We start from the raw sequence: 22,460 nt of genomic DNA, 5'->3' as shown, positions 1-22,460 counted from the left end.
TGACACAGTGTGTGTACTTATTCCACTGAAGTAAATTACAGTCTCTATGATTTATTAAGTAGAAGAAGTAATACGACGGTGCTTATAAATTACTTATAAATTAAGAGTAAGTTTCACATGTAATAAATTCAGCGCATATACATTTACAATTGTTCGACTGTTTTTTTTAAGCAGCAGGCTCTCCATTTCTTTCAATCGCATTGTAAGATACCAAACCTGTTTGAAGTGACGTTAATTCGTTCTGAAATTTAAATAAATTTCGCATCAGTCCCGAAGATCTACTATTTTTTTTTTTTTTTTTTTTTAAAAAAAAAAATGAATTATTATTCTAAACACTTGTAAAATTTTATTCCTCCAAGATTGCATTATTAAAAATAAGTTGCAATTACAATGAAGCAAGGAACGATAGATTGAAGCGCAGGACAGAAAGAAATGGCAAAGCTTACAAAATTAAAATACATACAAAACGATATGGACAGAGGATTGTGATTGAAATTTTAAAAGATACCAATTGTTATTAGCAAGATAATTTCCTCGTTGGAAATATATTAATTTAAATAACACGAATGATTGAATCTTTAGACGCAATCTCGCAGATGTCATCTTTCATTGCAACAACAAGAGATTAGCTAGTCGGTAAATAAAATTAGTAAACTCGCTTCGACAATTCTAGTACCTATGAAACGAACTCTGAATTTATTTGTCCAAACAACACCTTGACTTGATCGTCAAGTATTAAAATTTTGCTTCCCGACTGAAACTTCACATCGCTCTTTGTCTCTCTTCAAAATTCTATCCGAAATCTATTTTTGTAAATTTCTCAGTACTCATCATCGTAGCACACACTTCTCTTCATCTTTCCAGCCGCCTTTCAGCATAACTTCTTCGTTAGAAATTTGCAGATTTACACGTTTGCAAGTATCATTTCAGGGTAATGCACGTGCAGAACTTTATTTCAAGATTTCGTATAATACAGTTCGTTCTGAAACGACAGAATAATAATTTCAGTTAGCGTTCGAGCCTGCGTTCAAGTATAAGTTAAGACCGTGATTTCTGCGTACGCAAGAACAACAGGGGCCACCATTTATAACGAGATATCTATCGGTATTATTAATGGTAGAAAGAGTAGATTTTATCGGTATAATGTTCCCCTTCTCTTTGAATATCTCTACGAAATTCCTTCTTCCTGCTCAAGCGGTCAAATCTACTGTTATGTGCTCGTTCATCGCATCAGTGATGAACGATGTTGTCTTCGCGAAGAGAGGGCCATCGTTATTTATATTACTACGCATTACCCTACGAATCGGGTTCAAAGGAACGGGTTCGTTTTTTTTTTTTTTTAAAGAACTTCTCCTCTTTCGTCGAGTTATTCCAGTTCAATGATTTATTGTAGGCCTACTTTGTAACCGGTAAGGTACACGTACATAAATGAAGTTGGGCGTAACTCGTCGCTACCGTGTAACGCTTGAAACTCTTCGCACGGAATCCTCATCGAGAAACCCCGATTCTCAATTAACAATTTAATCGTGTCTTTCGATGACCTTTCATAGTAAGTTCAAGTGAAATTTTTGAAGAATATCGGAAAACGTCGTTCGTTCACATTCTTATTTATCGGCGATTATAATTACCGATTTTTACTTTCGTCGAATAAAACTTAGAATTAGTAATATCTTTGTTATCACAGCGATCGAAGTTTTTTTTTTTTTTTTTATTACATCGAAAGGTGTAAACGAACCTGTATTACTCAACGTGTGTCACGTACGTTATTGATTTGTGCAGAATTTAATGATCGTCGTATCACAATTAAGTAGTCGCCATACGATGTGTCGCAATTTCATTTGAATCAACGTATTGCAAAACCTGTAGGAGGTTCAAACAACGATTACCCCTTCATCTGTGTGAAACGAATAATATAGAACGTAATTAGACATGATTTACACTACTGAAAATTCAACTCTGGTTTAATCTATTAGTTTTTAAGTGATTTCTTTTTTTTTTCTTTTTTTTTTTTAACAGTTAATAAAATACGTATTAATTCGAGTTAACATTCGCAGTTATAAATACAGTATAGAAGAAATTGAGGATTCTTGTATAAACGGATTTCATTAAAAATAAAATATTACTGAAATTCAACTCTGGTTTAATCTATTAAGTTAAGTGATTTCTTTTTTTTTTTCTTTTTTTTTTTTAACAGTTAATAAAAGACGTATTAATTCGATTTAACATTCGCAGATGTAAATACAGTGTATAAAAGAAATTGAGGATTCTTGTATAAACGAATGATTAAAAATAAGATATTAACAATTTAAACGACGAGCTACTAAATTAAGGAGCTACTTATCTTTAGAAAATTAACTTTTTTCCAAGCATCTCCCGGACGAAGAGACATGAATGAAATTTCAAAGTAAAAGGTCCACCTTGCAAAGTGGTAAATACTTAAGTTTCAACAATTGTATAAATTCAAGCGAAATTTTTCTAGATACATGTAGCTCCTTAAATTAATCGGTTTAATTTATTGTACTTACTATTGAACATTATGTTTTCTTTTGTTTTCGTTAATATTTAAAGAACGTGCTCTCCTTGGAGAATTTTTTAAAAATTATTGTCCAACAAAATCAATCGTGTCTTATGTTTAATAGTTAACATCTTATCGACCGTCAATTTGTATTAAATTGAAATGCTGGTAGGAAAAATCTTTTCGAAGCATTTCTTTTATGTGCATGTTGATATTTATATATTGCTTCATTAATGATAATTATAATTTTAGAGATAGAATAAGACGACTTTAATTGCTAGAAAACTATTTAGTTAATACTAGGCATTTAATAACTCTAATAATAGAATAATAAATTTATTTATATTCAACGATTCAAAATTTAATAATGAAAAAATATAATGTATCACTCTTTGTACGCAAAGTTTTATTCTTTAATAAATTATACACACTATGTATAAATGAGCGAAAAAATAATTTTGTTTTTTAATGATATAAAATATTAAAGTGTCATATAATGACAGATTATAAAGCCCTTCAATACTTAATTTTCTTAGAAAATAATATGTTATGATCAACAAAAATTTTTTCCTCTCAAAAATTATACTTGCAAATTACACATTTACAATACGCCTTTGTAACAATTTTAGTATTAAAATATTTTTAAAAATTTATTTAAAAAACATCTCGTTTAAAAGCACTGTGTCAGACAAGACACAAGGAAAATATAAAAATCCTTCATCACATCTCTTTAAGAAACCAATATCCATCGTTTCAACTATGGTTATTAATAATTGAAGAGAATGCGAGAGCGAATTTCATATTACTGAGATTTCCTCACAATGTATCTAGATGTTCAAATTTCAATTGTGAAATATGTACAAAATCAACGATCAATAAGGTATTAATAACATATTTGTGTATATATAATAATACGCTCGACTTATAGTTAAATGCAGACATAAAATTAACCCTTCACGCGAATAACAAGAAAAATACTACGCTAATTGTAAATTAGAATTACAGTAGCACATTACAATCAATTCCGACAAAGGTTTTCGAGCTTTATGCGTGTGAAAGAAAAGAGCAAACTGATTTTCCAATTTAATAAGAAAAAAAAAATATGTAACATGCTAAAAGAGTGTGGCATTATAGTAGTTTCCTTGGTAGACTGGGAACGTAGCGGTGTGTTATTGGAAGCTACGATTGCGGTGTTATTTGTTGAAGCAAGTTACTGTTTATGAAAGTATTAAATTGCTAAAAAAATTTATATATTTCCAATTCCACCAAAATTCCAACAATGCTGCGATTTTGAATGCAAAAATGGCCTAAAGGTGGCCATTAATTATCGTCTCGATTGAGAACAACAATTTTGTTTCGCAATTAATTACCTGAAAGACAACTATTGAAAAAATGAAATGCTATCTATCAGAGTAACCCTCGATTAATCCATACGAAACAATTATTTTGAATCATCGAAATCGAAATAACACTTATGTCAAATTAAGACAAGAGAAGAGGATTTGCTAAAATTTTTGCACATTTTATTTCAATGAAGCTGTTAATCTCCAGTAAAAAAAAAGGATAGATACCAATAAATTAAAAGAAGAATTTTTGAAAAGGGGATGAGAAATTTGCTCCGAAGAACCTTCACTTTCGGATTATCACGAGAGATAACAAAGTATAGTGGATGAGAAAAATTAATTGAAATATTACTTATATATATATATATATATATATGTTCTTTATAAAATAAATAAAGATCTATCTTAAAATATAAACGTACACGGTTTTGTTTACTATAACAGTGTACAGGTACACAATACTTCCAGTTGATGTGATACAGCAACGCTGTATTGTAGAACGTCTTTGTTCTACCCCTACGCAGAGTCAAGCAACTGTTACAAATCAAACTATTTGTTGAAACTTTTATGTTACCACACATGCAAATATGTTGTATGTGAAGATGCTTTATAGTAGTAAGTTTTTTCTATTGTAATTTTTTTTAATAAAACGTTTGCGAATCTATGACGTTTCAGTCATTTTTTTTCTTACGTTTATTTATAGATTATGTTGGCATAGTTCCAAGGATTTACAATGATATTTTTTTTTTCATGAAATATCTGTAGTTTCTGAACATATTCACTTGTCCTTTACAAGAGGTTTTAAACGAGGTACAGTGATGGACAAAAGATACTTTAAGAAACAAGTCTCTGAGAGAATATACCAGATTTTTAGAAAACAGAATATTTATATAACAAGAATATATCCAGTTCAGAATACAAATTACAGTATACTGATGAAGAGTATAATATTCAGTAGATTATTGACACTCATAAGTATTACTGTTGCAAATTTTCTTTTGCTCATCTCTCTGTCTGTTTATGGAAATAATTTCCAACAGATTTTCCAACATATAGTTTCCATCAAATGAGAATTTACTTTTGTAACAGTTCACATGACTCACCTTATGAATTTTCAAAGCACCATACACACAGAATGTATGTGTATTACATATATCATACGTAAATCGTACAGTATAGGTACTATCTATTATAACTATATAAAACGATTTCGAATCGTTAGCAAGCGTATTCACCTAACACGCTCTGCTGTCCGAGTTATGTAAAAAGTTTTAATAGAAAATCAATGCGAGAGGAGATACGACTCCTGTATCTTCTTTCCCTATCCCTCCCTTCACTCCTCCACCCTTTCCTCTCGTCTGATAAATATGTTGTATATCTACAGTATATAATATTAAGAATCTATACTTTCATAATCTAGAAATGTATATAGTTTCGAAATGGTATTACGATTTATAATTTGTAAATTCAAATAGGATTATATAGCTCCATGGAGTTTCGCTAATCGTTATTATTAATTCACTCTTATAATCGTTCGCTTGTTCAACAAACTTAGCCATCTTTATCGTAATACTTTGCATTAAATTGTTCACAACGAACAGTAGTCAGATTCACTTATTGCATTACAGATTGCTTGGCGAGAGAACCAAAGATTCGAATAAATGCGAACCCCGGCGCCTTGCTAAAGATCACCTTTCCCACAAACGTTCCTTTCTTCACATTCTTTTCTTTTAAACATATTCTCACAGTAACGTTGTGCAAATGTACTCGTAAATCACATTGAACGAAGAATCGGTGGATCTCAATGAGAAGAGTGGTTCAAGCAAGTATCTTTTAACTGAGCTTGTAAATTTTGTGAAAACGACAATAATGATAATCTTCAATCTTTTCTAATAACGATCGCCCCTTAGTTTCCGAGATGTGTATCTATAAAAATATATTTCATACTTCCTTCGATGACTCTTTGAATTCATAACGTTATGCATTCGAGAGTGTAGGTATAATAGTTCGGTCCCTCTGACAATTCTTTGTCATTTATTTTTTTTTTTTGTGAATTTATTCTACCAACCACACGATGTTCTTCATCCAAGAAATGATCAACTCTTGTTAAATAGACGCATTGGTATTGGTCTAGGGTAAATCAATCACTCTTAAATGATAAACTTACAATGATTCTTAATGAATAGGTAAACTGTCTAGCTGCACTCTTCGAATAGCTATGGCAATTAATATAAGTTGAGTTCCCCTGTCTTATCTATCTATGTGTTTACAGATTGAAACGTGAAATGATATTTTCGCGATGTCATATCGAGAGCAAACTCATTACATTGTTAGTCATTGTTGGCGTATATTGTAAGACGTTAAGCTACACGAAATATTCTTGGATATCTCGTTATCAACAATTACGAAAAGTTGGTAGATAGTTTTTTTTTTTTTGATTAATTGCAAAGTGACTCACAGAAGTAAATACAATAAAGATACACGATAATAACATGTTAGCAAACTTAAACAAACGTGACTGAAAATTAATCCCAATTCAATTGAAATCCAACCAAATCTAAAAAGAGCCACGTGTCATTAAATAGGTACATGGTGTCAAAAATATTTTTGTCTCGGAAACTAAAGCCAAGCAGTGGCAATGCGTGTAGGAAAAAGTTTAGTCAATAAATTATTTCAGTATTTTAGTATTTTAGTCAATTAATTCTTCAACAGTTGACGTTTGCATTTGTGTTTGTTCTTTTTTTTTTCAATTTCATTGCTCGCTTAATTACTTTCATGCAACTTCGTCGTCGTAAATAAATGTAAATTAACAATAACACAAGTAATTGTAAATTATAGGATGAATTTAAAAAATCTTTGAGCAATTCATATGTCAGCCTTAAATAAAATGAAATGCAAAAGGCTCACGTCGCTCCATTTGTAATGTACAATGTACAATGCCTAATAACTCTTGAAATCGTTTAAAACATTCTTTCTTTATAAAAGTGTAAATTTATTTCTTAGGCAGTTCAAATAAAATTAGACACCACTTGCACCACTTTCCCTTTTGGATCCGTCAACTTAACAATTATGTCGCATAATTGTCCACCTAATAACGAATGATATTTGCGTGCTACATGGCGAATGTTAACATAGAACGCAACGTAGAAATGATCAATACTGAAAATTTTGCTACCTCTGCGTCGTTTTCGAGATACAAAACAAAAAAGAAGACGAAGAAAAAAAAAAGAAAAATATCGCACTTCACTATCTTAGCATACGATTTTTAAAGTTAAGCAACTTTAGCGTAAGTAGGAGCACCAAATAGAATATCTACCGTAAGTATAGTACAAGAGTAAAATGAATGTTACACCGCGTTTGCCTTTCCTTCCCTCTAATTAGAAAATATAGTATATATGTATATCTTCTTGCGAACAACGTGCAATTACCCACTACAATCAGGAAGGTAGGGAACATTCTTTCTCTCTGTCTATAAATAAATAACGCTCAACAAGAAATAAATACATCGTCGTTGAAACTACAAGCACGGCTCCATCGTCTGTGCAAATTCTCGCTCTGACCGACGAGAATTAACAATCCTCTCTATTAATTGCGCTAATAACGAATTACATACAAGCAACGATTTGCTTACTTATAGCATAATAATCCGCATAAAAAGTACAGAAGAACATCGCCATTAAGAGTAGACGAAATAAAATAACAAAAAAAAAAAAAAAAAAAAAAAAAAAACAAAAAAAAAAAAAAAAAAAAAGAAAATGTCAGACCTATGAGGAGATCTCCCTCTAAACACAATTTGGACGAAATAAGGGATAACGACGACGACGGTGTTTTGTAACTTCGGGAGCTGATTGTACGCCCAAAAATAATGAAACAAAGTCATGTAAATGTATGTTTTCGTTTATGAGATACAATGAATTTTATATAAACAGAGCAAACTCTAGTAAGCTAGTTTTACCAGGGATGGTACATTCAATTTTCATAATAATCATAACTGGGATGAAGAAAACCCACATGTTATTGTGCAGTCAAGACCATCAACACCAGTTTAATTGAAACGTATGGGCAGGAATAATTGATAAATTTTTAATTGGACCTTTTGTTCTTGATGGGAAACTAACAGGCACAAAGTACGTTGATTTTTTTGAGCACGCGTTTACACGAAATATTAGAGGAAGTTCCANACCAGATGAATGACAAGACGCGTGCAGGCTTGTCTTCAAATGCAAGGTGGTCATTTCGAGCATCTTTTGTAAAAGTAATTAAAACAGAGAATTCATTGTATCTCATAAACGAAGACAGATAGGACATATATTTGTATGACTTTTTTTCATTATTTTTAGGCGTGCAATCAGCCCCCACAAGTTACGAAACACCCTGTATATCGATAATACGAGTGTTTCTCAAATGAAGCTAGGACGACATCGACAAGACATAGATATGCAGTTCGCTCTTCGCTACGCTATGGATAAATATGCGCTTTCACCGAAAGGCAAAAAAATAAAAAAAAAAAAAAAGAAAACGAGCGTCCCAATAATTATGATACAATTGGCAAGGTAGTGACTCTACGTGGAAGAACGAATCGATAGAGATATATACCAAGTGAAATATTTTCACACGCAGCTTCGCCCTCACCGAGTGAAAATAACAATGTCGATTGTTACTTTCAAGTCTCGAGTTTGAAAATTCGTCAGCATCGTGTGAAAAAGATTCTACTTCGTAAGTATCGCTCCGTGTTGCCGATTGCATCGTAATTTCACGACGGGCACGACGTTCGAAAAACGATGAAGAAAATTTCTCCATAAAAGCTGACCACAAAAGCTCGACCAAACGTTAATAGAAGAAGCACGCTAAATTCGTTTTATCCCGCGACTAACATTGCTGCTTCTTTCCTTCCTTTCGGTTGTCTTTTTTTGGCTTCTTTCTGCCCCAATTTGGAATCTCGTCGGCACGATGATCAGCTGGTGATTGATGATTGTACGTTGAAACAAGGCAATGTCTAGAAGAATCGTCGAGAAGGCGGGAGAGATAATGAAACGGTCCACAGCAGGTTTTAAGGCAGTTTCACTGTCGAATAATAAAAAAATGTCGCGACACCGACTTTTTGGGCATATCGTAACGTGTTTTTTTTTTCTTTTTTTCTTTTTTTCTTCTCAAATTGCTCGAGCTTCAGGCAGCCAGCGTGCGCTTTTTTTTGTTCCCCTAAAGACGAAAACTAGCTTCCCAAAGGCAACTAGAAGACGAGTCACGGTCTCGGTGTGGTCAGCAAGCGAAGAGCTAGCTCGTTAGGTCAACAGTTGCGATTAGTAGAGCCATTATTCACCTGTGTTCCGGCCCCCGTCTCGTAATCGGTTGCATGGTGCTTCTCTTCAATTAGGCAATGGCTCCGGTCTTCGAACAGGTTCGCCACGAAGTTTGCCTGCAAAAGATATCGTACGAAATGTTCTGATTATCTTCTAATATATTTAAGCCTATAATATATCATATCATATATGTAAATCTTTAATATATTATATTAATATATATATCATGTATATATATATTATTATCTTCTAATATATTTAAGCCTATAATATATTGTATCATATATATGTAAATCTTTAATATATTATATTAATATAATATATATATATATATCATGTATATATATATATATTATTATCTTCTAATATATTTAAGCCTATAATATATATATCATATATATGTAAATCTTTAATATATTATATTAATATTATTTTAATATATAATATTTAAATCTATATTTTTAATATGATTGTATATATTTAATTTTTATTATAATTTTATATCTTCTGAAATTACAATCTTGCTATCATCTTCAGAAAACTTCAGGTTCAGAGAGAACTGCAAAATTTGCAAATAAAAGTGAAACGACAATCGTATGTAACAAGAACATAATCAGGTGACAAGAAGTCACTCACTAGATAGAGAATTTGCATGCTAAAGTGCTAAAGTTAAATGGCACCTCAGAAAAAGAATCTGTCAGATAGGTACATCCAGACTGGTTAATAAACTACGTTGAGTAATAAAAGTTTATCTGCATGTACAACTTCCTATAACAGCGTCATTCGAGGAACTTTTTCAATGCATCAGTCATTTTAAACTCAGTTCCAAGAACTAACTCAGCTCATGTCATAACATGAAGAAACTGCTATAAAGGAGGAACAAGATAAAATCACGTTTCTTATTATCCACGGGGATAAAATTCACATTGTGAATACATATGTAGATATATACTTTAATCCTCTAAAATATCGTTCATCATAAAAAATGTTACATTATCCAAAATGTCAAAATACTGTTTGTCTTCTGTGGTAATTATGCTGTGATGCCTCAGTGATGAAAATTACATTTAAACGTTAAATATACTGTGATATTATACGGTTACATAATTATAAATATATTGTAATTTAATTAAATATACTGTGATATTATACGGCTACATAATTAACGTTAAAACGTTATATATACTGTGATATTATATGGCTAGAAAATTATAAATATATTGTAATTTAATTAAATATACTGTGATATCATACGGTTACATAATTATAAATATATTGTAATTTAATTAAATATACTGTGATATTATACGGCTACATAATTAACGTTAAAACGTTATATATACTGTGATATTATATGGCTAGAAAATTATAAATATATTGTAATTTAATTAAATATACTGTGATATTATACGGCTACATAATTATAAATATATTGTAATTTAATTCAATTAATATTTACATTTATCAATAATCAATTATATCATTAATATGTATCTTCTTGATAGTTTTATTAATACAATCTGCGTTGTATACTAATACTTGTTAGAATACACATGTACATAATATTTAATAAAGCAAAATCTTGCCTCCAACAGTACAATTGTATCTTTAATTACAACTGTATCTTGTATTGTAGCTTCAATTTAAAATAACTGTAGTCCAAAAAATTGTGAAACTTCAGCTTCACAAAAAAAATTTGACTCTATTCTAAAAATATTCTCTTGTCACTATCCACACACAGTCTACTTCATTCGAGTTCGTGTGTCAATGCTGTTCCAAAATTGTTCCCAAATTTTTTCCTTCCAAAACTGGTATTTTCCTAAGTGGTATTTTCAACATAAGCAACTTTCTTCTATCAAAAAAAAAAAAAGAAAAAAAAATATTTAATCACTGAAGATACATTTCAGAAAGTTTATATTATCTCGCGATTTTCGTTTGGGAAATGACCTAACCCAATGAAGTTTCTATTCGAATAAATTTCATCCGGATGAACTGGAAGCTCCATTGTACGATACGGAGGAGCATCGGTGTTTCAGATTAATTTTCCACCAAGCGAACGCGATCAAAGGAGGTCGTAAACGCTTCTGCTGGCCCGATACATCGTATATTTCATATTCACGATCGTGTGTAATTTATGATCGCACAATAGGATAGTTAAGGAGAATAATACTCACTACGACTAGTGCCACGATGGTACCAAGGGTCGAGCCGGCCAGAACATCGCTCCAATGATGTTTATAATCAGAGACTCGTGACAATGCCGTGAACCAGGCCATAAGTAGACATAAAAGTTGCAGGAAGTGTTTCAACAACTTGCTACCCTTCCACGTCATTCTCAGCTGTAGGTATAGCTGCGGGACACCATGAAAAAGAAGAAAAAAACAGAAAATTATTCCACAATCAACACGTACGTGTTGCATTGTTTGTCGCCAAGTGTTGTGAAAATGAAATTTTTTTCCCCCTTTTTTTCTACTTCTCTCTGAATGTTGCATTGTCGAATGTTGCGCTGTAAAGAAGGAGAGAAAGTAAAAGTTGTGCACAAGCGCGCGACAGAACGAAGGTGGGCTGATGATTGCGAAATGTCGTTTTTTCGAAACTCGTCGAAGATAATTGGAGGCTGAAGCGTTGAACAACTGTTAGAAACTGGGTCGATTAGAACATCTGCGATGGGCTCAGTATCATCTTTGAATGTTTAACGCTACAATAATAACAAATAGTTCGATCGTTTTTCTATTTTTAGAAACGCAATTAGACAGGCGAAATGAAAATAATATATACGAGTGTTTTATTTTAAATATTTTGTATTTAATTGTGTTTCATTTGTTTCATCTATCTATAAATATTTCGTGCTTTAGTTTTTGTCTTCAATCGATGGCAATAGCAATTTCTTTTTTTTCAAATTTTTACGCTCCAGAAACGTTTCTTCATCGTTCGAAAGAATGTTTTAAATGATTAAATAAAACTTGATATTAATCTAAAAAATTTGATGCTTCATCGCTGCACTTATCAACGCGATTTAATTATCACTTTGTTTGGTGGTAAAGAAGAAAATTGCATACATAATCACATAATTTATTGTGTCATGTTACTAAGAACTCTTGGAACTCCGTTATTTGAAGTTATGAATCATCACGGATATTTGCACGTGAACTTTTTTACGCGTTTAGAGTTGAAACACACACATTACGAAAGTTGTTTGAAGTGTGAGTGTAACATTTGAAAAGTAACAACGTTAATACGCAAGTATATTATAAGTATATTATAAGTATATTATAAGTTCTGCGTACAGTTAGAAGATATGTGATAATCTAACGTTGAATTACAGAATTCAAGATTGATAATCATCTTCTTTCAAAGAATAAACGTAGGAAAAAGAAGGAAGAACAGGAAAGTATCGTCGTCAGAGATCTATCGAGAGAAGATAACAGTATTGTTATTAAATTTAGTATTATTATAGTGTGTTATAATATTAGTATATTAAAATAATACTAAATATAGTATTATTATAGTGTATTATAATATTAAAATAATATAGTATAGCAATTAGTATTATTATATTAGTATATTAAAACAATACTAAATATAGTATTATTATAGTATATTATAATATTAGTATATTAAAATAACACTAAATATATCAATTAGTATTATTATAGTATATTATAATAATAGTGTATTAAAATAACACTAAATATATCAATTAGTATTATTAGTATATTATAATATTAGTATATTAAAATAATATTAAATATAGTAATATTATTAATAGTAAATATAGAAATATTATTTAGTATTATTATAGTACAGTATATTGAATTTAGTATTGGTATATTATAACAGCATTATTATTAGACTTAGAACAAATTGTCTTTTTTTAAAGTTTTTAGTATAATATCGTCTATTATAGATTTAGTATAATTTATCCTCTTTAAAGATAAAAATGTAACGAACGTCGCGTATATTCAATAAAAATTAAAAGTTGAAAATTAAAAAGAGAAAGGAGAATGAAAAATGGAAAAATGCGCAAAGACCTGAGTTGCACAAGTAATTGCATTCAACATATATCACGTAACACTCGATGCAACGAATCCAGGAAAACGAATGTCCAAGAAGCGGTCATGTGTGAAGTAATTTTTTACATTCCTCTGAAATATTTATATTCCAGGTATGAAGAATGATTTAAGTATCAAATCAACATTTTATATGTACTGACGTCACGTGTTTTACAATTTGTGTCAGAAGACGAGGTAAAAGGATCTTCTGACGTGTGATATCACGTTGTTGTGAACTTTCCGACGTGATCAACGAAATAAAATTTAGGTAAACATCATTTGGTCGGATGTAGAATGCTTTCATACGACTTCTGTTTTAGTTACTAATTAATTTTGATCACGAAATGAATATCAAGAGATTAATATAATATCAATAATGTGTAAGTAATATTGTATATCTATATAATATTACTTACATATTATTAATACTTAATATTTACATAATATTTAATATAACATTACTATTGTATTGTTATTTAATAATATTACTGTATTATTGAATTTGTTATATTTATATATTTATATAATATTACTTACATAATATTTAATATAATATTACTATTGTATTATTGTACTATTATTTAATAATGTTACTATATTATTAAATTTGTTATATTTATACTACTATTATATTACTATATAATATTACTACTATTATATTATACATTATTAATATTATGTAATACAATATTACTACTATTATATTACATATTATTAATATTATGTAAATAATATTTTAATATAATATTACTATTGTATTATTATTTAACTATATTATTAAATTTGTTATATTGTTATACTACTATTATATTACTATATAATATTACTACTATTATATTATACATTATTAATATTATGTAAATAATATTATATAAATACATAAATATATAATATTGCTTGCATATTATTACTATTATGTAAATAATATTATATAAATACATAAGTATATAATATTACTTACATATTATTAATATTATTTACATAATATTACTATTGTATTATTATTTAATAATATTACGATATTAGTAAATTTGTTGTATTTATACTACTATTATATTACTATATAATATAATAGTAATATTGTATTAAATACAATTAGATACACTATAATATTATATCTAATTGCAATATGCCACAGTCTGTAGATCCTTGTAGCCCAAAATTTCCCAAAAAATAGATGAAAATGATTCGCAGTCGGTTAAGCAGTATATACGACAATACATATGTACATTCAATTACCATTCAATCTATGTATACGTCTCATTACAGAAAAAAAGATAAGAAAAAAAAAAGGAAATAAAAATTATCACGCATTCGCCTTCGCGCGTTCCTTTCATTCCTGTCGTTCAAATTCTCTATCAGAGGGAAAGCAGGAGAATCGATGATGGGAATCGAGCGAGAGCCGTATGTACATACCCACATAGTCGTAAATCCGAAGGGAAGACGAACGAAAAAGAGGAACTTACCGCAAGGTAAATCATCGTGTAGGCCGAGAACGACGAGTGACCCGAGGGAAACGATAATCTGAAAACGATCAACAGTCATAAATTACACCGTGTCAAATAAATTTCATTTGTTGTCGTTCCGTTACAAAAAGGAAGACGAATGGAAAAAACTTTCCTCCCCCTTCTTCTTCTTCTTCTTCTTCTTCTTTTTTATTTTTTTTTTTTTTTTTTTTTTTTTTTTTTTTCTTTAGTAGGAGAACAATCGAGTTAGTAGATGTACGTAAATTCACATCTTTCGTAAATCAATTCCGATAATTAATTACTAGGGAAATTAGAATTGAACTTCTGACCGAGTGGTCTCTCTGTTTGTTTCTCTATTTATTTATCGTTCAACCAGGAAAGGATTAATAAAAGTTTTGTGGAACGTCGAGAGGTATTAATTCATCGTTATCAATTTTCCACGAATATGATACGGCAATGTCTATACACGATAAAAAAAAAAAAAAAAGAAAAAGAAAAGGGGAGAGGGGCGAAGAGAAAGAAGAATCGACGAACCATGCAAATTTGATTCGAGTTATCAATCATAACACGATACACCAATTCTGTGAGTATAATGTAATATCCATATCTAATGCAAAATGGAAGTGAAAAAAGCCAATCTGTTCGGGCTGGTACACACACGCGTTCGGTAATGGGAGCCTATTAATTTTATCAGGATTAATTCCAGGGCGTGTCCCATCGTGGCGATTACAATCGGCCGGTTGCGTATTTACCCTGGAGCGTGGATCGTAAACATTCAACTCGAAAAATTCACCCGGCCAAAAATGAACAGTGAGAAATAAGAGAAATAAGAGAAAAGAAGAAAGGGGGGAAGGAGCAGAAACGAAACGAAAGAGAAAGAAAGAGAGAAGAAGATGAAAGAGAAAAAGAAGCCAGGGGGCCTGCGAGTGGAACTCGGGCCCTCTATCTGCGAGAGTAATTGGCCATCAAAAAACTGCACCTTTAATCGGACATTATCCACCCATTGCTTCTATTTATCTTTCTCTCCCTTTATTTTCTTTTCTCTCCCAACATTCGCCATTTCTCTCCTTCTTCTTTTAATATAACGTACACGCGTGCACGTTAATATAACGTACGTGTGCTCCGTTATTTTATTCAAATTGACCGAATGTTTGAGTAAGCAATTGCCCGAGAAGATTGTATCTTCTCCTTCGATTTTTTTTTTTTTTTTTTTTTTTTGGTTTTCTCCTTCTTCTCCTTTTCTCTTTAATCGTTTAAGATTAAGACGCGCCTGTCTTCCGGAAGCTTGTGGTTCAACTTGCCACTTCGATCACTTCGAGATTTATTAGCTACGGCAGATTTTCTGGTATGATAACGGCGGTTAGGTAGCTGAGCTTTTTATTGTTTTATTACGATGGATTGGAAGATGTTTGAAGTCACATTTCGAGGATATTTATTACATCATTGTTGCATTTCCTTATCAATACGTTTACGCACCGAGTAACTTATTTATAAGATATTTATATCGTTCTAGTTACTCTATTTATCGAGGAAGTAATAATCGATGCGATATGTTTACTGTATGTGAACGAAATTCTAGTTACAGAGAGTTAAGTAGAATGGAAATTTGTAGACAGACAGTGGCGTACGTAGGTTTCCGCGATTCTTGAACGTTTCGAGACGAGATCCAACATTTTTGCAAAATTTCTTTTCGCCAGAACATTAGGTACTTTTATCTATCAACTAATAATGTTCTTTTTCATTAATATATTCAATGCTATTGCAAAAATCCATTATATACAATCAGATGGCGATACGTTTTCAAAATTGAAAAAACAAGTGACACAGCAGTGTTAAAATTCTCTTGATTTCCCACGACCGGTTAAAATTCATTTAGACACTGAGAAAAATTGACACATTTCTCAAATTACACAATTTACATTTCTTCCTTCTCTGCTATTCGCATTTTTTTGATCGCAAAACAAACGACACTCGATCGCAAAACACAAAGTGGAAACGAACGTAAAATCGAACGATCCAAATGATTTCAATTCATCATTCAGTTGATAAATTACACATATGAAGGAGTGAGAGTGTGTCAAAAACCAACGCTAAAGAAACTCTAATATTTAGTAAAGCCTGGACAACTTATAATACTCAAAGACACTGACAAATAAGTCCATCGTCTTTCAAGTATATATTCAACGCTGACAAACGAGAGGCAATAAAAGATTATAGTTTCTAAAAAGCTGCGTGCAATATCCTAACCGAGATGGAATAAAGGGGATTCGCAGAAAGGCACGATGATCCAGACCTAAGCATGGTAGAAATACTATAGTCCGGAAGATGAGGACGCGTTGGTCCCCTCTGGTTGAACGAGTCGGAGGAGGGTGGGACGTATGAATGAATTCTCTGTCAGCCTTTTATCGTCCGATTCCTCAAATCTTTCCACACATAAAACTGTCCCAATTCACGTGAAAGGACGGACGACCCCGCGATACGCACCAGCGTATCTAGTTGACCGTTGGTCAAGTAGAGTAAAGTAATCACCTGCCTTCAAGTTGCAGTTCAAATTGATTCTGAATCACGTGAAAAGAAACAGATCAGTGAAAATGATATAATGTGAATAATTGGAGAGCTCCAGTGTGAATCATTTATTATTATGAATATTACGCTGTGATAAAAATATTATGTAATTAATATAAGATATTAAAATAAAATATTATTAAAATAAAACAGAATAAAATAAAATAAAATATTATTAAAATAAAATAAAATAAAATGGAATATTATATAATTATATTATAAAAATTATTAATTAAATAATAGTCTATAAATAAATGTTATATATTCTATAATAGTCTTCTATTAATATAATACATAATACAATATTATATTATATAAAATATTATATAATTATATTACAAAAATTACTAATTAAATAATAGTCTATAGATAATTATATATTCTATAATAGTCTTATTATATTAATATAATATATAATATAATATAATATTATATAAAATATTATATAATTATATTATAAAAATTACTAATTATAATAGTTTTATATTAATATAATATAATAGTATAGTCTTATATTAATATTTATAATATTTATAATAGTATATAAATATATATATATATATTAATATAATATAATAGTATATATAATAGTATAGTCTTATAATATTTATAATATTTATAATATTTATAATATATTTATATTAATATTTATAAAATTTATAATATATTTATATTTATAATATTATATATATATTTACAATATTATTACATATAATATTATATATTCTATAATAGTCTATTCTATATCAAGAAGTTGTAGAAATTTTCTACGTCAACAAACAAGATGGCAAATTCGAAGAATTTCAATGCCTAACTTTTGAACGAAGGTGTGGGTTATAGCAAACTGGCTATCAAAAGAAAGGTCCGCGTTCTTTCTTTTGTATGCACAGTAAGGAACTACCTACAATTTCCTCGGCGACAGACACTAAGAGTATGTAAGAGACAAAAAAAAAGGAAAAAGAAAGAAAGAGAAAGCAGGCATAATTTCTGATTGTGGGTTTCATAATAGGCCTGCGGAATAATTTGTTTCGTCGGGTCGTTTAGTTGCGCCTTGCAGTTCGATTCCTTTTGGGTCGGGCGAGGTAATCCGGAACCGGAAATTACTAGCTATTGAGCCTCTATTATCTTCGTCGTTTGCTCTGTCCAGCGTGTCGACAATCACTGTTTAATAATGAGCAACACCTTGTTCGGTATAATTATTGCGAGTATTATGTAACTGAATTCGTAATGAAACGCTTACAAACTCACGTGTATGGATTATTGTGTAATTGTAATCTTCTGCAGAACTGATAAATGTTTATTTTTTGAAAAAGGAGGAGATATTGAAATAAAATATAAAGATATATATATGTACATGTATATATATATATATAATAATATATATATAACTACATATATATATATATAATAATATATATATAACTACATATATATATATATAATAATAAATAATAAATAAAAGATATGCATATGTAAAAAAATATAAAAGATATATATATGTATATGTAACTACCTGTATGTATATATAATAATATAATATATATATATAATATAAATATAATAAAATATATGTATATATAATATATATAATAATTATATAATTATATTATTACAAATATAATAATATAATAATAATAATAATTATATATATATATATAATAGGTGTAGTGATAAAATATTCTATGACTATAAATTAGTTTGGACATGAAAAATGTTAAATATGCAACTATTTAATACGCAAAAATGTGGTCTACATTCTAATAAATTCAATGAGCAGAGTCATTTGTGTGAAACAAGTTTATGTTCAGTATCTGCGTCTTTCCTCTGTTTCATAATTCAAGACCTTGATTCATAATTCTCAGATAAAAGATTAACGCGTTAACTGCGCGCCAATATCTCGAATCCAAGCCAGGATTTAGACTTCAGTGGAATGAAAATGAAAAATGACGAACATTTGAAAGTAAAGCGTGTGAAATGTAGAAATAAATAATTTTTACGATAATTATTTTATCGAAACTATTATATCTGTAAGTTTTGTATTTAGATGCGAAACGAAAATGAACAAAAATTGAACGTGTATACTATAATATAGAAATCAGTTCTTTGCAAAAGAATTGTGATATATACTTTGTTAGGTGTATACTATAATATAGAAATCAGTTCTTTACAAAAGAATTGTAATATATACTTTGTTAGGTGTATATTATAATATAGAAATCAATTCTTTGCAAAAGAATTGTGATATAACTTTGTTTTCAAATTTAAAGGATTGTGATATATACTTTGTTAGGTGTATACTATAATATAGAAATCAATTCTTTGCAAAAGAATTGTGATATATACTTTGTTAGGTGTATACTATAATATAGAAATCAATTCTTTGCAAAAGAATTGTGATATAACTTTGTTTTCAAATTTAAAGAATTGTGATATATACTTTGTTACGTGTATACTATAATATAGAAATCAGTTCTTTGCAAAAGAATTGTGATATAACTTTGTTTTCAAATTTAGTCTTATACCGAGGAGTTCCTTTCAAAATTAGAAGAACCTTTAAATCAATGAGAGGACAAGGCGATTCTATTTTATTAATTTTTGGAACAAATCAAAATTTTTGGAAACTCGTATCAAATAAAAATGGCACGCGTTTATTTTCTGTCGTGGTCTCGTTGGACCACATTCGTACGTTGTAATTATGTTTATCGTCGACATTTCAATAGCATGCATCGACTTTCACGCACGATTATACGTGACAATTATTGTACACGAAAAAGTTATATATATCAACTTTCACGCATAATTTGTGCAACGTTATTTATATTGGCGGCGAAAATGCTAATTTTGAAATTTACGTGCCATTATCCTGCTTCAATTTCGAGAACATAAACAGACCTTTCGTTTCATACTAGTACCAGGCATATTATTTTGTTACATAATTATATAACTCTGAGTATAATATGAGTAATAATATAATTATATATAACTCTTATTATAAAATAGTAATAATAGTAATCATATAATGTAATAATATAATTATATATAACTAATAGTACTAAGAATAATAATATTAGTACTATTAATATAATATAATTAGTTAGTAATATATTAGTAACTACGAGTAATAATATAACTATATATATAACTAATAGTACTAAGAGCAATAATATAATTATATATAACTAATAGTATTAAGAGTAATATAATTAGTTAGTAATATAATAGTAACTAAGAGTAATAATATAATTAGTTAGTAATATATTAGTAACTAAGAGTAATAATATAATTATATATAACTAATAGTACTAAGAGCAATAATATAATTATATATAACTCCTATTATAAAATTGCCCAACTTCCACGAAATGTTTAAAAGGAGCTAAAACTCGCCTAATTTCCATCACAATTCAGGGACCCACTATAACATATTTTCACTCGCCACGGGGCTGAAATCGATTTCGCCTGGAAATCGTTTCATCTGTCAAAACGCGCCGAGCCTTTAACGAGAATGATTTATTCTCGGATGGGTTGACGGGCACTATAATTTCGGCGTGTAATTCTTCGAACGTATGAGGTCGTGGCCAGCGTATAATTTTCTGGAAGCGTGCAGTCCTTTGCTTGCCGATTCGAGAATAGGAGGGAAAGGGAAAGGCGTTCAGCTGGGGCAGCTTCCGGTCTTCAGCGTGTGATTATGATTTTTTTTTTTAAACATTGGGTTTCGTTGCGTTTAATCGTTACCTGGATTTATGACCGTCAATCTTATCATGCGCGGACTATTGAATGATAATGAAAGGGAGAGATCCTCAAAAGAGTTTTAATTATTATTATTATGTAATCGAATGGGATAAAATTTTTGTTATACGTAGCGCATCTATCTAATTTTAATTTTATTCACAAACAATATTGAACAACTTTCGTAACTGTGTGTATCATCCGTGTGATCTTGAAGATTGAAAATCTCTCCCTTTGAAACGACTTTTCTTTTTTCTTTTTGAATATTAGGACTCATGAAATTGTACAATACGAACGTTTCATAGTTGGGTCACAAGTGCATTTCGTCTTTAGTGAAAAAAAATTTCTCAATATTTCTAAAGCCGTTTGAATCTCGACAGTTTCCAAGAGTATAGCTCTGGAAAACATAAAAACAACGCTTAAAAATTATCAGCTCACTTTCCAGAGATTCGAGATTCATGTTACAATATATTAAATGAACGCTAGACCGCGAACATCATAGAAAATCCATGCTTAATATAAATTCTACGCTCTTCGTTCGATATTAAACTCTTAGTACGACTTTCACGAGCATTAACGAAGAATTGGAACGATACCAAGCGTGCAATTCTTTTTTTTTCCACAAACGTCGACAATTTTTCATCGTTATCGATTCAGTAGTGCCCTTGCTTCGCCATAGAATGGCAGCGGATGAAAAAAAGAACGCGAACGAACGAAAGTAGCGAACCCCTTGGCGCTGGCAGCTGGTCCGCGGACCATAACGAGTGACCAAACCGTATATACTGCAAATAATTCGTCGCTTTCTTTTCGACGGTGATATTATCACTCGATAGAAATTACGGAGAAGTAATGTAGTATAATTGATCTGACTGATCTTAAATATAAGATGATACAGATAATACAGATGGCCTGTTTGCGACAAGTCCAACACAGGCATAGACACGCGTTTCTTTTTTTTTTTTTTTTAAAAAAGGCCAAAGTCGTGACAGTACGTTGAAAGAGACCTGTTGAAAAGTGTCAACTGCGTTGTCGAAAGAATTTATTTGAGTTGTTAATTCGTGTTGCTTTAAAGTAATTTGTCTTTGTTTAATTGTTCGTGATCTTCAAGTAAACATCATTTGTATCATATCTTCACAGTGATAAATTTATTATTTATCTTTCCTACCTAAAACCAGAGACCGAATCGGTATTACGGTAAAATATCGATATTTTTAGGTTACTATTCGATTATACTTGATGAAACCGAAATGGCGCGAATACCGGTATGATGCTATCGAAACGATGTTAGGTCTATAGATGTATTTCGGTATAATACCGGTAAATAAAATATTAATATATTAGAAAAGGAAAAGGAGACAATGATGAAATGTTTTCATAAAGCTGCCGATAGTAAATTTGATGACGCTTATACACGTATCCTTAATTATTTCTAATACTAATTCATCGTTGCATCTCCATACAATATCAGCCACGATACTCTCACTTAATTT

At 30.2% G+C, this 22,460-nt stretch overlaps 1 protein-coding gene across 2 annotated transcripts in view; it reads right to left on the bottom strand.

The window, feature by feature from the left end:
- Window positions 1-22,460, bottom strand: part of LOC122534153 (putative phosphatidate phosphatase) — a 70,312-nt gene that overhangs the window by 2,414 nt on the left and 45,438 nt on the right. The window contains exons 5-7 of one of the 2 annotated variants that reach the window (XM_043664524.1): window positions 14,677-14,734; window positions 11,333-11,509; window positions 9,179-9,274 (exon numbers count right to left, since the gene is read on the bottom strand). In XM_043664524.1, coding sequence (XP_043520459.1) covers window positions 9,179-9,274; window positions 11,333-11,509; window positions 14,677-14,734 — 331 coding nt within the window. Of the gene's footprint in view, window positions 1-8,323; window positions 9,275-11,332; window positions 11,510-14,676; window positions 14,735-22,460 lie in introns of those variants that run through there. The other variant, XM_043664523.1, reaches the window with a different exon arrangement.

This window comes from Frieseomelitta varia, unplaced genomic scaffold, assembly GCF_011392965.1.
Source record: "Frieseomelitta varia isolate USP_RPSP 00005682 unplaced genomic scaffold, Fvar_1.2 scaffold_577, whole genome shotgun sequence".
NCBI classification, from domain to species: Eukaryota; Metazoa; Arthropoda; class Insecta; order Hymenoptera; family Apidae; genus Frieseomelitta; species Frieseomelitta varia.
The sequence above is the reverse complement of the archived record's forward strand: the minus strand, read 5'-3'. Positions and strand labels throughout refer to the sequence as shown.